Raw genomic sequence first — 19,103 nt, 5'->3', positions numbered from 1 at the left:
GCAACCGATTATATGCTCAAATTGATGCAACTAAAATATCCCACTTTCCCTACCAAAATGACCAATGTCCAAGCACAGGTAAAATATGCAATGAGTTGCTTGGCGTTGACAATTCGCCCTGGATGATAGAAAAGAGAGCACGGAAATAATGCTGAAATCTTGGATAGAAAATCGTCCATGATCATGTGTATGTTGCGCAAGATTATCAGGATGTACTGAAGAGAATTGAAGACCGCAGCACCTTTTCAGAAATCGATCGCATTATACAATTCCCTTTTGTTGCGCCGGTGATTGAGGAGAAAACAGAAGAGGAATTGGCCCGTCAAGCGGCTAAAAAAGAAGAGAATGCAAGGCGCTTACGTGAAGCGGCGGCCAAATCACGTTTAGAGAAGCTGGTAGCGCGAGAACAACAGTTTGAAGCGTTTACGGCTTTGAAGAACGCCAAGGGGACGGTGAGGAAAGCGGAATGGTTGGCCCAACTCAAACAAGCCGGTTTCAAGGATGAAGCCGACTTGGATGACACATTGAAGCAGATCGATACCGCCATTCAGCGCGCACGAAATAAGGAGCTGGGAATTGATGAACAGGAGGAAAAAGAACCTCCGGCCACCCATCTTGTGGACGTCCCAGATGAAGAACTATCCGAAGTAGAAAAGAAAGAGAAGCGAAAGCAGAAATTGTTAAAGGCCAGCTATGATGCTCGACAACGAGCGAAAAAAGCAAAGGAGGAAGCGAAAGCACAAGAAGCCGAGCAAGCACGATTGGAAGAAGAGAAACGACTACGAGAACCGGAGAAATGGGTGGAGGAAATCAAAGAAAAACGCCAAGCCGTCATCGACAAGATCAAGAAACGAAAACGATTAGCCGCTGAGCTGAGCGATCGACGAAGTCGCGCTTCACAAATGCGTATGCGATCCATTGCCAACCTCGCCAGTGACAGCCCCACCTCCAAACGCAGAAGAAAAGGTCAAGAAGGTAAACTAGCACATCCTCATTTGGTCTGAACATAGTTGTATGTGTACATTAGTCGTTGACGAGTCGAGATATAGAGGACACTTTTGGTGCAGATGATGAAGATTGGATGATCTATCGTGAAATTGTAAGTGCCTTGTTTGTGAAATGCATACATCGTTGATTTCCGCTTACCTGTGGTTGTGTGTATCTAGAGCCGTGAGGATGAGTCGGACGATGAAGAGGAGGATCTATCAACCTTGAATCATTACGAATCACTCTTGTTACAATACGATCCGAATTTCTTGCCTAGTGATTCTTACGAGGCAGCGTCTTCTCCGACGAACACACTGATTCACTTGTTAGCTCGTGGTCAGTATCCACCCTACGACCCTTCGGATGTCGGACAAATGCATCAACTCCACGTCAATGTTGAACGTGTACGTGTAAGCGAGGCCCTGTTCCAGCCTACGATCATCGGTCTCGATCAAGCAGGTCTTGTGGAAACAGTCAGTGATATAGTGAAGACATTTGATCCAGACAGCCGGAAACCCATCATCAAGGTACACTATCGATAATTTTTTCCTGGAGAGATTCACATGAAATTCATCCTTTTTTTTTTTACCAGACCATTTTCCTCACTGGAGGATTCAGTCATTTGCCCGGTTTGGCCGATCGCTTGATGGCTGCCATGCGATCGATTTCCCCGGTAGGTTCGGGGATCCAGGTACGGACCGCGAAAGATCCGCAATTGGATGCATGGAAGGGGGCTTCGCTTTTCACCACACTACCGTCGTACCAACAACATGCGATTACGAAAAAGGAGTATGAAGAATATGGCGGTGAATACATTAAAGAACATAACCTTGGAAACATGTATCATTTGTAAAAGCTCGAATAAAGTCATTTTTGATCCGTCAATTTCACGTCACAGAAAGATCCACCAGTGCAATATCGTCCAATTCGTATCCCCTACAAAAAAGTCATTCACTATGGAACATCAATTGCATTTCAGCAATGTCTTTTCCTATACCCAATTACTAGAATGTGAACAAAAATATCCTCTACATCAAGGTAGAATCCTGCAAAAAATGAGATACTCAGGAAGTACCATAACACACACACTCGCTGAATTATTTCTCGCGTAGATTATACTGTGATACTGGCCGTGTCGGATCCGAAGCGACCAACCCGAATGCGTCTGCACGCTAAATTACCCCATTGGCGCCGTGACCATACTATTTGTCAAGTCAACGTGCGCTGCTATGATTACCGCATCATGGAAACCTTGCTGTCCTTTTGGGAATCAACAAAGGAACTTGTCTGGCGATTACTAGCAAATAGTTGTGTTTCGTCACCGCTTATCCCGCCCATGACACCTATCTTTCTGTATATCACATTGGACTATGAACGTTGCCTCCAACGCGCCTGTCGACTTCAGAATATGTCCTGGTAACGAGATCGCCGATATGTATTACACATATAGCTTATGGTGGGTGATCTTACTAATCTGGAACTATGTAGGCACCGTCGATTATGGGCATTGGTTGCCAAAGCGGATAGTATTGCGTTCATCAGTGTATATTATTCTGTGCTTGGTGGAGCGTACAGTTCCTTGGGAAAGAGCAATGCGTTTTACGTACGTATCATGGACTCGATGCGTCTGCCTGCATAGGCAAGATTACTTTGTGTAATGGGTGTTGATTGAAAATTCGATGGTTCATCTTTGATACTAGGCCACAAAAGCAGGCTCGCTAGCCAAGCGTCAAATTATGCTGGCGCGATGGTTAAAAGACATGATTCTCGAATCCAAGTGCTGGTTATATTACGCCGAGGATCTTATTCAGCTGCAAAAATTTCGACGAGCCAAACGCATCATTAGAAAGCAATTGGAGTACGCACAAAAGACACAAAATGATATTGTAAGTCGAATACACATCTACAAATTGGAGGCGTCATTTTCTAACTGTTTCTAGTTGTTGAAAATGTGCGAGTCGGTAGAAACCAAATGGACGACCGCCGTACAACGTGATCCGTGCTAACGCGACGAGCAACATCAACAGCACCACCACCGCCACGCCATCACGACTTCCCGATGAGACACTGGAATGGGTGCTCAAAGCACCCTCTCTGAATTCATCGCGAGGTCCTTGTTTTATGTTCAATACCAAAGCTTTTCGGAAATGAATCCGCCCACCAGAATAAAGATAGAAAGAATAATCCACGCCACAGAGAATAAAAGCCATAAAAAACCATCACACAAGTAGTGCCACGGTCGCTTGGACTTTGGTTGCGTCTTGCTTTGCATCATAAGCCCAACGTCCGAGTCTGATGTCAGAAGCGGGATACGCACCGCATCCTGTTCTCGAGTATCGTCATCACCGTACGAGCCATGGCACGAATGCTCTTCCTAAGGAACCCAAGCCCGACCATAAAATAAAACGTCAGCAATATCCATATGAACATAGAGTAAAACACTAGTTACCATTGCAGCAACAAACGAGACGGTCATCTTGCATTTACATCTCACAAAAGAAAGGCAGACATTCACAAAGGACAGAACAAGAAATAAATAAAAAAGGCAATTTTGACTCTAATTGAAATAAACAAATTTGGCGAAGCAGATTATTTGTTAACTTCCGCTTACAGTTGCTTCAACAGAATCCAATGCACAGTGCACTCTATGGGGTATATTTCCTTCTCATGCCACTACATATGATCAGTTTGAGCATAGATGGGATCAAACTATGGTACCATGACGCAGGTAAACGCGATACCGTGACATCGAGCTAGATGCCAAGTATTTCTTTTCGTTTGCTTCCAGTCAGTTGCGTGAGGAGAATAAAAGGACCGATCGATGTTGAGTTTTCTTTATCCAGTTTAGCTTGGAAGCCCCATAAATAAGCTAAATGCATAAAGTACAATGAAATATAATGGTAGGGAAATGGATATAAGGGATAGACTAGTAATAAATTAAACGTAGAATCGTCCGTCACGGGAGTGACGCGGGTATCGTATGTTTTCCACGCTTCTATGTTATCGATGGATTGATATATATACACTTTTACAGTTGGAACCGCTCAGAATGAACTGTCCATAACGTTTGAGAATTGCTAAACTCGGCGCTTCTTGCAAGATTGCCACACAGACTAATGGTTTCGTTATGCGCACAAACACCCAGAGCCACCTGCGAGTAATCTGAATCTTGCATCTGGAGTTCTTTGAAAAGCGCATAATACTCAGGATAACCGTAGTGAAGGCGACATGCAGGGGATAGGTTGATATTTTCCTCTTCTACTTCCGCTGATAATGTGCGTGTGAGGAAAATATCAAACGAGATCATGAGATGGTTGGCGGCTAGGGACTGCAGCTGTTGCAGCATTTCGTCAAAAGCATGTAATGTAGCTGTGACTGATGGTTAGCACAAATCGAGGATACAGCGTCGGCGCTTAGTGTCGATTGAGACTTACCTGGCGTACGGATGCTCCAGATAAGGGACACTTTGCTGGTGTGGAGCGTTCGTGAACATTCGCACAAGTATTGCATCACCGATATCCACGGCGTAATACCGATACCTTCCGCCACAAGGACTACCATATCATAATCGCCGTAACTATGCCCAGCACTTGTCAATCTCGGCCAGCCCACCGGTTGGCTGACACGAAGGGTGACACGATCCATGTCTTGCTGAGCTTGCGCTAAACGATACAATGCTTGGGTCCGTTTTCCAGTGGCTCGAATGCAAAACGTTAACACCGTCCGCTTGCCCTGCTTGATCAGGAGATCCCCAGCAGCTGTCTCATTTTCCGGTACTTCTTCCATCTCTGTTTTGAGTCCAACCGAAAGAAACGCCCATCAGTGTAACCGTTGACAATCAAAATCCGAACCCTTTCCCTTACCATAGGTTTCCATGTAGCAAATCGAAAATGGATGAGAATACATCCAGTGACCGAACCGCGATCGATTGATGGACAAGTATACCATTTCCCCAGGTACGAACCGAGACATAGAGTAAGGCAACTCAATTTTGCATTTGACAATCTTTCCAGACATTGCTTCCATGGATACGATGCGTGTCGGTGCTGAGTCTAGGAAATACCGTTGCACAACGTCAACGAGCCAGCAACCCAGAGCGACCGCATACAGCATCAAAAACGCCCAATGATGCCAGATCCCGACCGCCAACAAACCGAGAAAGGCACCAAGATGCAATAACCGAAACAAATTATACGATAGCGAACGCACGAGCGAATGGGACCCAAAAACGAGCACGAAAGCGCATAAGAACATCGTGGTACCTGTCATGTAGCGTACATTGGATGTGAAAGTCTGCAATAGCTGACCATCGTGACGAGCGTAATTTCTCGAGATCTGATAACAGGCGTGGTAGATGGCAAAGAGGCTGCCAAAGCGGCCAAACCACATGTGCCAGCGGATGGTTTGATCGTAAGCTGCGTTTCTCCATAACAAAGATCGGCGTACAGAAAGCAACACACAGACTGTAAAGTTGACGAGAGCTAGCTGGGCGGCGCGATTCGCGAGTTCTTGCCGCTCCATATCGGCCAAAGTGCGGTGAGGATAATCGATCACCAGATCTCGCAGCAGCTGGTAATAGTTGACGAGCCACAATCCTCCAATCTGCAATAGACGATCGAAACTCCATGTCGTGCCTAGGTAACACCATTCGTAACCGACCCAGCGACGCCAGCGATAGTACCAGCGATCCCTTGCTCGGCCGCCATGTTTGAACCAATATTTGTGTTGCCACCATTTGTACAAGCACACAGTCATATAGATGAACAACAGATGGCTACAGTAGATCAAAAGGGTACTGTAATCTCTTTGGTAGCGAGTAATCACCGTGCCGTCCGCTGGGGTGTCAGTATCGGCTGCGTCATTGGGTGCAAACGAGAGCGACATGGATACTGATAACAGGTACCGAATCAAAAAGACCGATGCTGTGAAGAGGCCAGCTGCCCACAGCAACTTTTGGCGATTGACCATAGCCATAACGGGAAACGAACAGAAAAAGGAGTTGCAAGACGAACCCAGCTATTTTGGTAATTTTTCAAACGCCGCGGATACTAAAAAGAGGAAGCTTCGCGCTCGTGCCGCCGCATGTTTGTGCGTAAACTGCAACAAAAAAAATCATCTAAAAGCAAGCTCGCAAAGCTTAAACTTGGAAATATCAAAATGCAATGAGCCAGTTTATTATCTTACCTTCAACAAAAGACGAACCATTGCTGAAATGAATCTATCACCGTAGAAAAGGGGTAGGGAAAATTCCGCAAAAAGTCCCCAAAGGTTCACAGCAAAAAATTTGGTCAATAGATGTCGCATTTGAAGTAACGTCTTGTCTTCTTCCCGGCAATCCGGATTAGTGTGGTTCATATACCTTTGAAAAGGCATCAATATGCTCTGAAAGTCCAATGGACGTCTTGACGCCGCCTTCAGATATTCCTTTCTTATGCCATGTCAATCGGTGAGTCCTGGCTAAGGTCGGTTTTGCAGTCTTAGTTGTCATCGTGTGTTGTATTCCGTTACACAGGCTAATGAAGCGTGCAGGGCCACTTCGTCTTACTCATTCCTTCGACTTTTTCAGGTATCTGATTTTTCAAGCGTTCTTGTGTGTACATTATTATATCTTTGGATGAGGTAGTAGCATTATTGCTACGAAAAATGTGATAGGGTTTCTATTTTTACCGGCAACCCTGCGCATTTATCACCGTGTCAATCAGCAATTGCGCCGGTAATTGTCGCAACCAACCGGTGAAAGTTCATGCCCTTTGAAACACCTGGATATCTGAGTCAACGATGACAAATATTCTTCGAAGCTCAATCTGAATTGTACCACGCATAGCCAAACATACCCTTGCCATAAAAAAGATATGCACTTGTAATAGCCCATCCGATAACATGCATGACAAGCGCAGAGGAATGGCTTTTGGTAAAAACATGTCTTCCTGCATTATATTGTCCATGAAATTAAACCCACAGATAAAACTGAGTATATCCGTCCTTATCAATCTGTCTTTCGGAACAGTCGTTATGCTCAATGAAGCTATCCCAAAAACCCGTGATGGACGAAAAGATTTCATCCATTCCTTTTGCCATTGGTGACGCTGTCTGTAATCTTGTCTTGACTTGATTCCAAGCAAAGCGAAAAGCAAATGACATCAAAAGCGGCTATCTTTTATTCAGTTGCAACTTTTAAGAATGGGGTGACGATCTCTGATAAACTACAGCTGCGCGACAACACGGATCTCATCGTTGAAGGGTGGATGTGAATCTTTTGAGCGTTAGCAGTCAAAACCGTGTGCGTTCGACCAAAAATAAGCCTAAACGCGACAGCATTCTGTTTCAATATTAAGCACCCCATTCATTGGCTGAATTCTGGGAGACTTGAAAAGAAATTTTGTCTGAGCGCATAATGACTGCCAAATGCCATCATAAGCATGAAATTCATGTCAAACCGTAGTTTCACAGTGACTATGAGGGTATTATATAAAGAACGCAATAGCTGCCAACTTTTCTTTTTCGCCCAATTTATACTATTTTTCAAAATGTCTCATATTCCTGCCGCTGAACAACAACGTACCGCTCAAGGTATGCGTGACAATCAAGCCTGGCAACAGACCCCCAGCCATACTCAGACTACTGGAAATAACTTTTCAGGAAGCCACACTGGCCAATACAGTGGTGCTCAAGTCACCAACACAAGCATTGATCAGTCGACCGAGGGAACTTCTGCCGACCGAGGCAACGCCACTGGTAGCTTCGATGGTCCTCAAGTCACCAACAGAACCGTTGATCAGTCGACCGCGGGAACTTCCGCTGGCCAAACCAACGCCGCTGGTCGTTTCGATGGTCCTCAAGTCACCAACACCACCGTTGATCAATCACATCATGGTACTTCCGGTACCATGGGTGCCGGTACGGGTACCACTACTCGCCCCAGTCAAACCAGTCAGCAGTCTTCTGGTTCCGATCCTCTTCGTGGAGGCATCGACAAACAAGCCGGATATGAAAATCAGCCTTCCGGTTACGATGTGAAGGAGGCCTCGTTTGGTGATAAGGTTCGCGGAACCGCTGAAGAATTGGTTGGCAAATTAACTGGCGATCAACAAAAGGTCGCTCAAGGTGAAGCGCTTGCCCGCGGCCAACATTAAATTCTTTACCGTATTGTAAATACGTTGATCATTTCAACTACAAATAAATTGTAATTATTTTTTACTACTGTAATCTGCTTGCTTAGGGGGGTGAGCGTACGTTGTTTCATTACAAGGGGAGCGGAGGGAGTAATCTGCTCGACCATGTCACTGGACCACGGTGATGAAACCCATGACAAATCCGTTGGCATTGTGCAATTACGTTCTAAACAGATAACATTGCCCCCATTGTCTGAGACCGCATAAAATTGCCTTTTATGGTTCCGTCTCCATTTTGTGGACACAACAACCGAAGCACAGGCTACCAGAATTATTTTGTGAGGGCGGAAATGCAATTTCTGTTTTTGGGGGGGGTGGGGTTCTGTCGTCCTCAGTGGTCCAAAAGACGCGCAATAAAACTAATGCTTAGCGTTTTTATTTATTGGTGTTGAGGCGTTAGCAAGAGCGAAGTAGTCGCTCTACTTAAATACGCCATTTCCTCCAAAGTAATCGGCATTCTTTATTATTTGATCATGCTCCTTTTTCGACAGCAAATATGGAATAAAAATACGTTTGATTCGTGTTTGTCAATGCTTCTGAGATTTTTTTTTTCTTTAACTGATGAGCCTTCATTTTGGAGATGGATTCTTAATGGGCTGACACAACCTCAATAAAAAGGTATATTAGCCTTGTTCTCATCACCATACATTTATCCTTGTCCGTTGCCTGCTTGGCCAATTAACTATAGTTCTACCTACAGATAACGATGTCACCCGAAACGAAAGCAATCTCCGTTTTGCTATTAACTTAGCTTTTACAGAACGAGGAGCCTAAAGTACAATACAGTGCTTCCTCGGATTCAATAGGTAAACAACCGGTCACAAAGGATAAAAAACGATGATGGACGATACATCATTGGTTAGAATACGCATCCTCTAACACTCTTTGCTATAAATGAATATAGCACGCGGAGCTCGTTAAGGAGACACAACTTTTTTACGTTTATAGCTGTCAACTTACGGTTTGTTAACAGTGGCGTGACCTCGTGAAGCCGGCAAAATAGACTTCGTGGTTCTCTGAAAAGATAGAATCCAATAGTGTCAATTATCAGTGCAACGCTTACAAACTAAGCCTGGTATCCCTTTAGGCTTTTGTGATAGTTTTCCGTTGGTATCAGTTGCCATTCCAATTGATAAGGCTTTCGGTTCACAAATCTTACGAGATACGGCCATACGAAAAGGGGCTTTATAAGAACGTCAGTTTTTATTTCAATATTTTTGTAATATCGCAGTTCGTTTCCTTCGGCTTGACTTTGATAGCCGAATAAAAGTGGTTCTTCATTTTGAACTGATCAACTTAAGAGCCCGTAACCGTGTCCGCATATTTTGTTATAAAGAAGCCATGAAAACTCTGGTAGACCGCCATACCGCCGTAAGTAAGTCACAACGGTTACACATGATTAGCAAAATTTACCGGTGAAGCGGTAAACTCACTGCGTTTTTACCGATTCTTTACCGGTAAAAACGCACGGAGTATACCGGTGAACTCTGCTTTACCGGTAAACACACATTAAATTTACCGGTAAAAACATCGAATAGTTTACTGAGAGCACTTCTCTTTTCATTGGCTAATTTACCAGATTGGTTGCAATGGCTGAAGCGGATAAGTCTGTTTTAAAGTAATCAGCTAGAGCATCTTGTAGCACGACAACCCTTTAGCCGCGCATCTCTCCACCTTCATAATTCAGCGATTGACCTCTTTAGACCATACATATACTGGGACATACGATATAAATTGTCCTTCCTCTATTGATAAAATAAAGAAACCATTCTCCTATCCTTAATCCTCCTGTTTATAATAAATAAAATAACAAACATTAACTGTTTTTTATTCCTCTAGTTATTCACTCTGACGATCCAACGTGATCCTTGCCAAAACTAACAAAAAAAAAGTCAAAAAATCGGAAAAACGAGGCTACCAGGGGTCGAACCTGGAATCTCCTGATTCGTAGTCAGGCGCCTTATCCATTTGGCCATAGCCCCATTTGTTTTTGGGGATTTCAGTATTTATATATATTGCAAAAGCTGTGACTGCTAATTCGGACCGGGCTTCGGAGGCTCTCCGGAGAAGTTGGCATATCGATGGTGGTGTTCAAAGATTTTAGTCATCATTTGCCTCCTCGTTTTCCCCAAAGCGTATCGCGTCTTGAGATACATAAAGGTATACTGTAAATCATCGTAAAGATATGTAGGCCAAGACGCAGCCAAATATTTATTTATTATGGTTTTTCTATTTTTGGGTATTTCGATGAGTGCTAAATGTTATATTCAACACGTTCAATTTCATACCTAACTTGAACATCCTCAATCCGGCTTTCTCTTGATGTGGAATACTCATCTCTTCATAAGTCAATAATATTATTCTTCGATTATTATCTCGTACTGTACTTAGGCCAAGAAATCGTTTTTCTATCAGAAATTCACCTTTAAAGAGGCTAATATTTTGACAAGTGAAAATAAGTGTTATGCACTGATTACGGGAGGATCAGTGCAAGCTGGACAAGAGGGTGGTGTTAAGTGCTTTCGCAAGACAAGGACAAGACAAGACAAGAAAAGGAATACGGTAAAACAGGAACAAGAAACAAGAACGAAATCGGAACAAGAATAGAAACAGGAAGAGAACCAAGACAAGGACAAGACAAGATGGAGAACAAGATAGTGCGAGAGAATACACACACACACACACAGCACACACAATTCTTGACTGAGGTTTATTTCATAAAAGAGATCGGGTATTTATACTAAAAGATGCGAAACAGAAGAGACAATGATAATAAAATAAATAAATGAAATGCAGAGCATAACATGAGGTAACGCATAGATCAATAAAAGGAGGAAAGACAACGATAGAGAAGAACACAAGAGCAAGTATAGTGGTAAGCGCATGGACCAGCATGGCAACAGTGAAGGAGTGTGCTTGGACCAATAATGCACATGGTCATGCATTATCGCCAAGACAACGTGTGCGCGGGAATGGTCATGACACCAGGACAGTCCCTCGCTGCAAGTTCTGTTGCCGGAAGTTCTCCGGCTGGAAGCTCAGCTGCCGCGGCACGCTTTTCCTTTCAAGTATCAGAAGAACAAATCCGAACATGCCCTCTTTCACTACTGTACGATCGGTATTGCGAGAAGACTTGTCTTCAAATCCCACAGAAATCAAATCTGATTTTCGAGCGAATGGCTATTTCAAAGACCAATTACACAGCGGATCTACTTGCTATCATCCGAGCTACGATGATCCATTGCACGACAAATAAATCAGAAAGTAAGTACAGAAAAAGTGTTAATAAACTGTATGCAACTATGCTGATTTTTGCCAAGCCGAACCTGATTTTCGCATTGCTGCAGCGACCCTTTCGCCAAACTATCCTCAACAAAAATATGTTGCAGGACGGATGCTTTGTCGCAACTTCGAAGACGACGGACGATCCAACGCTCTTCAATGCAGAGCATTCTCAGTATATTCACGCGCGGTATTTTGGTCCCAAAGGGCCTTTCACTCGGACCAAGCAGAAGAATCCAAACCGGGAAGCGCTGCATCGAGAAGAGCTCGCGTCTGTTGGAGAACAGATGCCCATCACCCTTGTGACACAAACCGAATTAGCCATCAATATCAAAAGTATGTGACAAGAAACGCTACTCTGAAAACTCTTTCTATATGTTCTTCGTCTTATTCTTCAGCTACATCTGTCACCAATCCGAGGAAAGAACTATTTTGAAAAGATCCACACTATGAAGAAAATAAAAAAGGTGAGCTCGATAGGCACTACAATCGATGTAGAATAGTCCTTAATATGAATATTTCAGGCATCATCTCAACAAAGCTCTCGACGCAACATCGTTCATCTCGAACGTCACAAATACCAAAAGCGACTTTGGGAAAGCAATAATGTCGAAGCCTCAAGCAGGCGCCTGAAATGCTCGAACATAGCTTGGTAATTAAGTGAAGCATTTACATGAGGCGTCCTTTTTCTTTGCTTACAATAATCGATAGTCTATCACTTCAAGACAAAGGCATGACAGAAGCGTTGTAAGTAGCAAGACCCATTATGATACTTAGTATGATACTGACACAAATGCATAGCCCACTGAAGAACTCGCATCTCAATGGCATTATTTCCCGAAAACCACAGACGTCGATCTCCATATAGACAATGCTGTCGACGACATCAATGCTGATGACGAAGAGGACCCAGTAGAAGAAGTTTCTACTTCCATCGCAAGCAGTTCCAGAGCTCGTCCAACAGAAGTCTCAACAAAGGGGCCATCTCGGAGGAGACAACGAGCATTACAGGCAATCCTTGCCCAGCTGCTCCTTTCAGACATACTGTAGACGCTGTAGAGGAAGCAACAATTATGAAGTGCTGGGATACCGATCCTCTCACTAGCAAGGAGCTGCAGACTATGCTGCTTGTATTCCGAACATTGCGCCCTTTCGTTCCTTCCCGCGGGAGCTTCTATTTCCGCCAAGCTACTGTTTGTTGTGCTTGCCAACTCCATCTTCTATTCGGCGAGTTATGCAAAATTTTCACAATACATCTGCCCACAGGTGAAGCCTGACGCTGTACATTCATTGGCAATTGACAGTGAGGCCATTTACCAAATATTCGGGCTGGTAGAGACTGGAAGCCGAAGGATCAAGTCCATAAAGGATGCCCTAGGAAACAAGCGTCAGCTTTTTAGTCGATATTTGACCTGACGAATCAACTCGCTGTGTGCCCAACTTGGTTATCGTTCCGCGATTGTATCATCAACGATCCTTTGGGCATCCCTGTAATTAATGGTCCTGTCTCCCCGAAAAGCGCCGTGCAGTGTCGACTTGCGAAGAACGGCAAAAGCTTCCTAGCGAAGAAACCCATTGATCAACGCACACGAAGTCAATACACAAAAAAGTGATCAATTATTGTGAAGCGAGTATTAAGTCTCTCAAAAGCCGTATCCGGTCATCACGAAAAATGCAAAGATCTTAAGAGCAATGTTGTTGAAGCACAGTGTAACCTTGTGACAGCAGAAAACACGCAGGCGCATATCGAAACTCACAAGACTGCCAAAGCTGCATAAGACGATCCGCTGACAGCTATCAGTCGGATGAAGACTGATCTCTCCAACGCGAGTCAGCAAGTATAGCACGAAAGGTATGGGAACGGATATATTGTGTATCTTAAGTGATGTTTTAGACTTTGCAATATATTGACTCGGGAAAGAGCACGAAGAGAAAGAAGGGAAAAGCTACCATCCGATACCCGTCCAACTATGTGAAAGCCAGGATGCAGGATTCAGTGGCACATATGAAGCTCGACCAACTCCTTTCCGACAAGCTCTCATTCGCCCGAACGGATTATGGCATAGTGACTCTTGCCTCGACTATGGCTGTCGGGCAGAAGCAACATGCGTTTCATCTCAAGCTTTTCAACCACTATGAAGTATTGGAAGAAGAAAAGGTGACTACAGATTGACGACCAAGAATTTTTTTTCATAAACTCGTTCGAGAAAAGAACTGAGACTGCAAGGATATTATCTGTGAAGAGCTTTATGCGTGTGTTTTCTTCTACAAAGTGATTACAATTTTCAGTGACTGGCGTGACCGAAAGTACTCGGAAGTTGCGATAGCGATAGATGAAAACAGCGGTGAGCGGGCACAATCGAGTCCCTATGCAACGGCATGAACGTGTCTTTCCAGGCTTCTAAGCTGGCATTCTGATAGGGCTGGGTTGGATGCGCAGTAAACCACCGAATGAGAGCGAAAGTGTGAGGTGTCTGTCCAGCCGTCGTCCCAAGTGTATGTACAAAAAAGTACAACACTTGCCCTGTCCATGCTTGTATTCGTGGCTATTCCTTCGTTCAAATAGGAGTTGAACGTACGTGCCTCGGTTGGATCTTGCCTCTTTACTGCGATATAGCTGACCATGCAAGACCAGGGATATAAACTTCTGGATAACGGGACTGACGGCCGCGAATTCATACCTTGTCTCAAGCTAATGGCAAAGGTGAAGTTGCTCCTCGTGTGCAACCATGTAGAAATCGAGAAGCAGACGATAGTGATCTTGGCACATGGTTACCGGCGTGGATTTGGTGGGTATGGCGCTGGGAGGAAACGGTTCACATCCCTTTGCGTGATATATCTGCTCAGATGTCTGGATAAACTCTTCAACATTGAATGGGCCCATGGACGATAATCGTTCTGCTGTTGTTGAGGATCCCGCGTTTTGTACAAGGCTCGCCAGGAAGTCTGTTTGCTCTGTGTTTTGAAGATACGGTGACTGTTGACGCATAAAATCGCTGGCTTGAGCTTGCTCGATTAACCTCTTCATGAAAGTCACTGCAAACGTACCCTTCTTGTTAGCATCGATGTTTCCAAGAAGTCCATTATATCTTTCAAAGCTAAAAAGCCAATAAGCGTAGATAGGTCCGAAATATGAGACAGCGTCCTTCAGATGGCCATGCAAATGCATGTTCACTGTGATTGCACCGGGTGGATACAGAACCCCGTTCCCTAGAAAGAAAATCGAATGTATCATTGTCAGCACAAGGTTATATCAGCTTGATTATTATTAGTTCACCTTGGCAAAAACTGATCAGATAATGATGTGCGCTTTCAATTTCAGCGGGGGTGAGAGAGGGTTTGCAGAGCAAACGGCATGCATTCACAAAGTTCATCCAATTGTCGAAATAGTTGGCAGTAAAGATACCATGCAAGAGGAAAGGCGAGTAAACCAGACACCAGCTCATCCATTCGGCTGCTTTTGAATGAGAGAACCAATGGCCTATCTTGTCACTGATAGGCTCAATCCCAAGTGGAACCACATGCCTTTTGCGCGTGCACTCATTGTCTTCAAGTGGTTGTTGCTAAAGAGATCGTCCATCATCCACATATCCATCATTGGCTTGGCTGTCCCTGAAGATAGAATATTAATATTTATATTAATAACCGATAATGAGAAACATGGTCGTATCAGCATGTTCCTTAAATATACGTAGGAACAGGTTGTGCATCTAATCACATCAAAATACCGCAGTTCATGAAGGGCGGAGCAGCGAACACCCGTTTCTCGCACTGCGTTGGCCCGTTCAGCTGGGTTCTCTGCGATTTCCAGCGCAATGCATCTAGATAGTTTTGATGCTTCGTAGTTGGAATTCACGCCGACAGGTCAAAACCGCTGAAATCCAGTTTGCTGGTTCCTGGAACTTGATAAAATGATCGATTGCACTTGTAGCATGCACAGGTGCTGTTATGAACTGAAAAATCACACACTTTTCGGGCAGTAGATATATCGCATGCCGTCGTTAACAGCGCTGCTCTCACTAGCACTGCTTGTCCGGGGCTCGCAGCCGTCGTCATCATTACTCCATAAAGTTTCTTGAGCTCATCGACCAGCCGCTGTAGTTAACTGTTGCTTTCATCTGTACTCGGCTCCGAAAGACCAGGCGTTATGCCAGTAAGGATGACGTTTTCCTTAAATCGTTCATTGCTTGGCGAATTGTTGACGGTGAGGTAAACAGCACCACACGAATATTGTATCCGCGGAATGGCTGGAACCAGTCGACTCGAAAGGGATGCTTGTATTAGATATACAGAAATAGGTTGGCGAAATAAGAGGTAAAAAAATAAAGATACAAACGACTCATGTCAATAACAGCGACCGCTCGAGAGTAACAAACGGAATGTTTGTCCGTCCCGCCATCATACACATTGTGAAGGCTTCCGCTAGTGTGCACATTACGTGTTCGCCATTCGTTGATCCTTCTGTTCGAACCCAGGCCGCTCAGCTCTCCACGTTGCCTGTCAGCCATTATCTCCTTTGGAAGATAAACCTAATACGCACACATAAATATCCTTTTCAGATTTCTTAATTCGTCGGACCTATCTTCGAGTAAGGCCTTGCTAGCACTCTTCTCATGCAGCACCATCTCTTGGTCTTAAAACCAGGCCCAAGGTACGTGTCCTCGCATGATCTTTTGTGGCCGTCGCACTGCATTCACACAGGCTCTCCATCATAACACGAACCTTCCCTTCCTCAGTCAACACTCCATGTATCTGATCTGTAAATTTCTTGTCCCTTTATCTCATCTTTCACCGGTGCACTTTTCCCAATAATGCTCCCTCTTCTAACGCACCAATTCCGTTGGCACAAACTCCAGAAAACGAACGTGGTCTGATGCATCACTATAAGATACTTATAGAATGACCCTTGTTTGCACGTTCCTACACTTCTGTCAACAGGAACTCGGCAAGCTTCGTGCTTTTCTTTATCCCCCGGACCTGCTCTCGGGTTGCCACCTACACATAGGCCTCGATCCGCTCTTTTCCTACCAATGCCTAACCATAAATGCAGTCGTTTGCTTCGTTGGCGTTGTGAATGACTTCTTCGTAAACCATGACCATGCACCGTGGCTTTGCACGCACTAGTCGCTACCACTTAATATCGTGCTTACATTTTTTGTCCCGGCTTATTCGCCTCCCCTAGGACCCAACTCCTAATGATATGTTTTAACTACTTTCACCAACTACCAACCAAAGCTCTCCATCGCACTGGTCAATCTGCCCATCGCTTTTGGCAGCATAACCGGCTCACCCTGTCTCTCATCTTCTTGAACTCGACAAACTAACTCATCCCGACGATGATTTGACTCAATTAGCTGCCCCTGCTCCCGGTACCGTATTTCACTGTTGGCTCGTCCCGACAAATGATCCTGGCTTGCCCAGCACCCTATTTTTTTCTTTTTCCTTTCTGTTAATTCCGCCTGTCTGCCGCTCCACGCTTCTACGCACAATGTTACCTTGGTGGTTTTTCTTCAATTGCACGTTTTCCTATAGACCCCAGGGAGAGCAATAGTCCGCCGCGGACATGTCTTCACTTATTCTCCCAATAAAAAAAAATCTTTTACTTTACTTTATCCCCTTCAGATTGATGAAATAACGAATCATCTTTCCCGTTTGGTGATCTTGCCGGTATATCAGATCCGAGTGAAGTACGACATTATCTTCGAAAACGACAATTATATTGGACCTGTTAGCGGTCCTCTAAACGTTTTGTCTTAATGACTCACGGTTCGTATATATCAACAACAAAGCCCAGTATGAGTAATAGTCGATGTATCATGAATAGATAGCATTGTCATAATAGAATATAAAAGAACCCTCAAAACATTGAATAAACATCATCATTCGTTTTATTGTCAATCCTCGTCTATTTACTTTGGTGATCGTGCAGTTTATCAGATCCAGCAATTAAAAAAAGGAAAAAAAAACGCGAAAGAAAAAAGGGATATAGCGCCCGATGGGGGGCTCGAACCCCCGACATTTGGATTAAAAGTCCAACGCTCTACCGACTGAGCTAACCGGGCCACTTTTCAGTTGGTTCAAAAAAACATAAATAACACTAATGCAAATGTCATATCCCTTTTTCCGCTAATCGTTCTCGTCTTTTGCTATATCGTGCATCCATCCAAGATATCGTCGCCAGCGAAAGTAGGAATACATTTAATCGGAGGTGGATAATCGTAGAATAGCATGTATCGAAGTGGAAAAGAGGGATGGGACTGAAGGATGGGTGTTTCATTGAAATCTCCATCTGGTTTGGAAGACCGATTTCCGGCTCGGACTGGTCAAAGTCTAGGAAACTGGTTGTTCTCTTCCCCCCGAAAAACAAGTGCATGCGTATATCAGTATGCGTCTCAGTACTTACTGCTACAATACATGTTCTGCGATCAGGCACTATGTAATTGCTATTTGCCTCCTGTCCAATCGTTACTTGAAGGATTTCCCCACTTTCTACCAAGTGGGTATCAATACTTAATTTGATGAAGAGGTCATTATTATACGCGTGACCATGGAGAAATAATGATATTTATAATAAAAATGTGGTATCTCTGTGTCATTTTGGTATCCATTAGAGCATGAATTAATTTTTTCGATATTACGTTTTACCATCACAGTAAAACATACAAACCGTTGAAAAAACCCAGCTCATTCCATACCACATAGAGGGCAAGATATAGTGGTATCGTAAAGAGGGGATTTATTTCTTTTTGAAAACATGATACATATCAGTAGTTCGGTACTTCCTTCATGTTTTATTTTTATTTTTCGAGCTTGCAGCTTGCACACAGAAAGTATGGAAGGAGAATATTTTTGGGAATTGTCTTTAGGACCTCCCTCCCATGCACGCGCAAAAGCAAAGTCACAATTTTGATGACGCTATTTTTCGGCCGACTTTGGGGTCACAGCAGCTGTGTTATTTTACGCTTCTTCAACAAACAACGCAACAATTAATCATGGCTGGTGCTGCTGCTTTTGGTTTCCATCCTCACTTGGCCGGCTTCTGGCATCGATTCACTGGAAAAGCATTGGGTGCCACCATGTGGTTCTGGATGATGTATCGCGCAAAACAAGACGGACCTGTTATTTTGGTATGATTTTCACCTCACATATACGATTATTTACCCGAACAAAACTGATTGATGTTCTTCCTCCACCTTCACCGTTGCAGGGCTTGAGACATCCTTGGGAACACGGTGATCACGCTGAACACGAAGGAGAACATCATTAAAAGCTGAAAAATTCCCTGTACATCAAATAAAAATGCCCACTCGAACCGACATTAGACGAATTCTCGACCTTTTTGGATATCACCATTCTATTCATACGTGTCGCTCTCAATTGAAAAACCAATTCTGGAGTTAAGAATAGGGGACAGGTTGGACCGACTAACCGATGCACAGACGTTTCCATTGGTTGCGTTAATCGTTATGAGCTCGCATTCCGCGCTACGATTCAGTAGACACTTGTCGTTGGAAATTGTTTTCGTTTTGTGTGTGTGGAGCCATGTTTGGGGGCGCGGCGTATCTGTATGGAACCTGTCCAGCTGATATAAAGTTGTATGAGGCCATTTGCATGATTTCATACTTGAGGCGTTCTATGCACATTCAAAGTTCTGGCAACTTA

General features: G+C 44.1%; 6 protein-coding genes and 2 non-coding genes across 8 annotated transcripts; 5 read left to right on the top strand and 3 right to left on the bottom strand.

The window, feature by feature from the left end:
- Positions 1–24: 24 nt before the first annotated feature.
- On the top strand, positions 25–1,840 carry BYT42DRAFT_490753 (uncharacterized protein; the record flags this gene model as incomplete). The annotated part of the gene is made up of 5 exons (XM_051564026.1): positions 25–78; positions 168–975; positions 1,050–1,099; positions 1,167–1,514; positions 1,580–1,840. The coding sequence occupies 5 exons, from the start codon at positions 25–27 to the stop codon at positions 1,838–1,840; spliced, it is 1,521 nt and encodes a 506-aa protein (XP_051427667.1).
- Positions 1,841–2,146: 306 nt separating this feature from the next.
- Positions 2,147–3,744, top strand: BYT42DRAFT_543232 (uncharacterized protein; the record flags this gene model as incomplete). The annotated part of the gene is made up of 5 exons (XM_051565668.1): positions 2,147–2,403; positions 2,476–2,590; positions 2,688–2,873; position 3,420; positions 3,716–3,744. The coding sequence occupies 5 exons, from the start codon at positions 2,147–2,149 to the stop codon at positions 3,742–3,744; spliced, it is 588 nt and encodes a 195-aa protein (XP_051427666.1).
- Positions 3,745–3,803: 59 nt separating this feature from the next.
- On the bottom strand, positions 3,804–6,029 carry BYT42DRAFT_597124 (uncharacterized protein). Its single transcript, XM_051570943.1, has 3 exons — positions 4,851–6,029; positions 4,422–4,775; positions 3,804–4,356 (listed from the first exon to the last, which is right to left on the bottom strand). The coding sequence occupies exons 1-3, from the start codon at positions 5,959–5,961 to the stop codon at positions 4,016–4,018; spliced, it is 1,806 nt and encodes a 601-aa protein (XP_051427665.1). The 5' UTR covers positions 5,962–6,029; the 3' UTR covers positions 3,804–4,015.
- A 1,473-nt stretch (positions 6,030–7,502) lies between these two features.
- Positions 7,503–8,193, top strand: BYT42DRAFT_557835 (uncharacterized protein). Its single transcript, XM_051566944.1, has one exon. It carries the CDS (start codon positions 7,515–7,517, stop codon positions 8,118–8,120), a length of 606 nt encoding a protein of 201 aa, XP_051427664.1. The 5' UTR covers positions 7,503–7,514; the 3' UTR covers positions 8,121–8,193.
- Positions 8,194–10,068: 1,875 nt separating this feature from the next.
- Positions 10,069–10,141, bottom strand: BYT42DRAFT_t26. Its single transcript has one exon. It is a non-coding gene; the product is annotated as a tRNA-Arg (tRNA).
- A 706-nt stretch (positions 10,142–10,847) lies between these two features.
- BYT42DRAFT_629673 (uncharacterized protein) lies at positions 10,848–12,491 on the top strand (the record flags this gene model as incomplete). The annotated part of the gene is made up of 4 exons (XM_051572435.1): positions 10,848–11,423; positions 11,480–11,777; positions 12,173–12,188; positions 12,243–12,491. The coding sequence occupies exons 1-4, from the start codon at positions 11,087–11,089 to the stop codon at positions 12,489–12,491; spliced, it is 900 nt and encodes a 299-aa protein (XP_051427663.1). The 5' UTR covers positions 10,848–11,086.
- A 4,939-nt stretch (positions 12,492–17,430) lies between these two features.
- Positions 17,431–17,503, bottom strand: BYT42DRAFT_t25. Its single transcript has one exon. It is a non-coding gene; the product is annotated as a tRNA-Lys (tRNA).
- A 930-nt stretch (positions 17,504–18,433) lies between these two features.
- Positions 18,434–18,708, top strand: BYT42DRAFT_490093 (uncharacterized protein; the record flags this gene model as incomplete). Its single annotated transcript, XM_051563982.1, has 2 exons — positions 18,434–18,568; positions 18,649–18,708. The coding sequence occupies 2 exons, from the start codon at positions 18,434–18,436 to the stop codon at positions 18,706–18,708; spliced, it is 195 nt and encodes a 64-aa protein (XP_051427662.1).
- Positions 18,709–19,103: the final 395 nt, after the last annotated feature.

This window comes from Radiomyces spectabilis (assembly GCF_025331425.1).
Source record: "Radiomyces spectabilis strain NRRL 2753 chromosome Unknown BYT42scaffold_2, whole genome shotgun sequence".
Lineage (NCBI taxonomy): Eukaryota > Fungi > Mucoromycota > Mucoromycetes > Mucorales > Radiomycetaceae > Radiomyces > Radiomyces spectabilis.
Note: the sequence above shows the minus strand (reverse complement) of the source record. Positions and strands in the feature narration are given on the sequence as shown.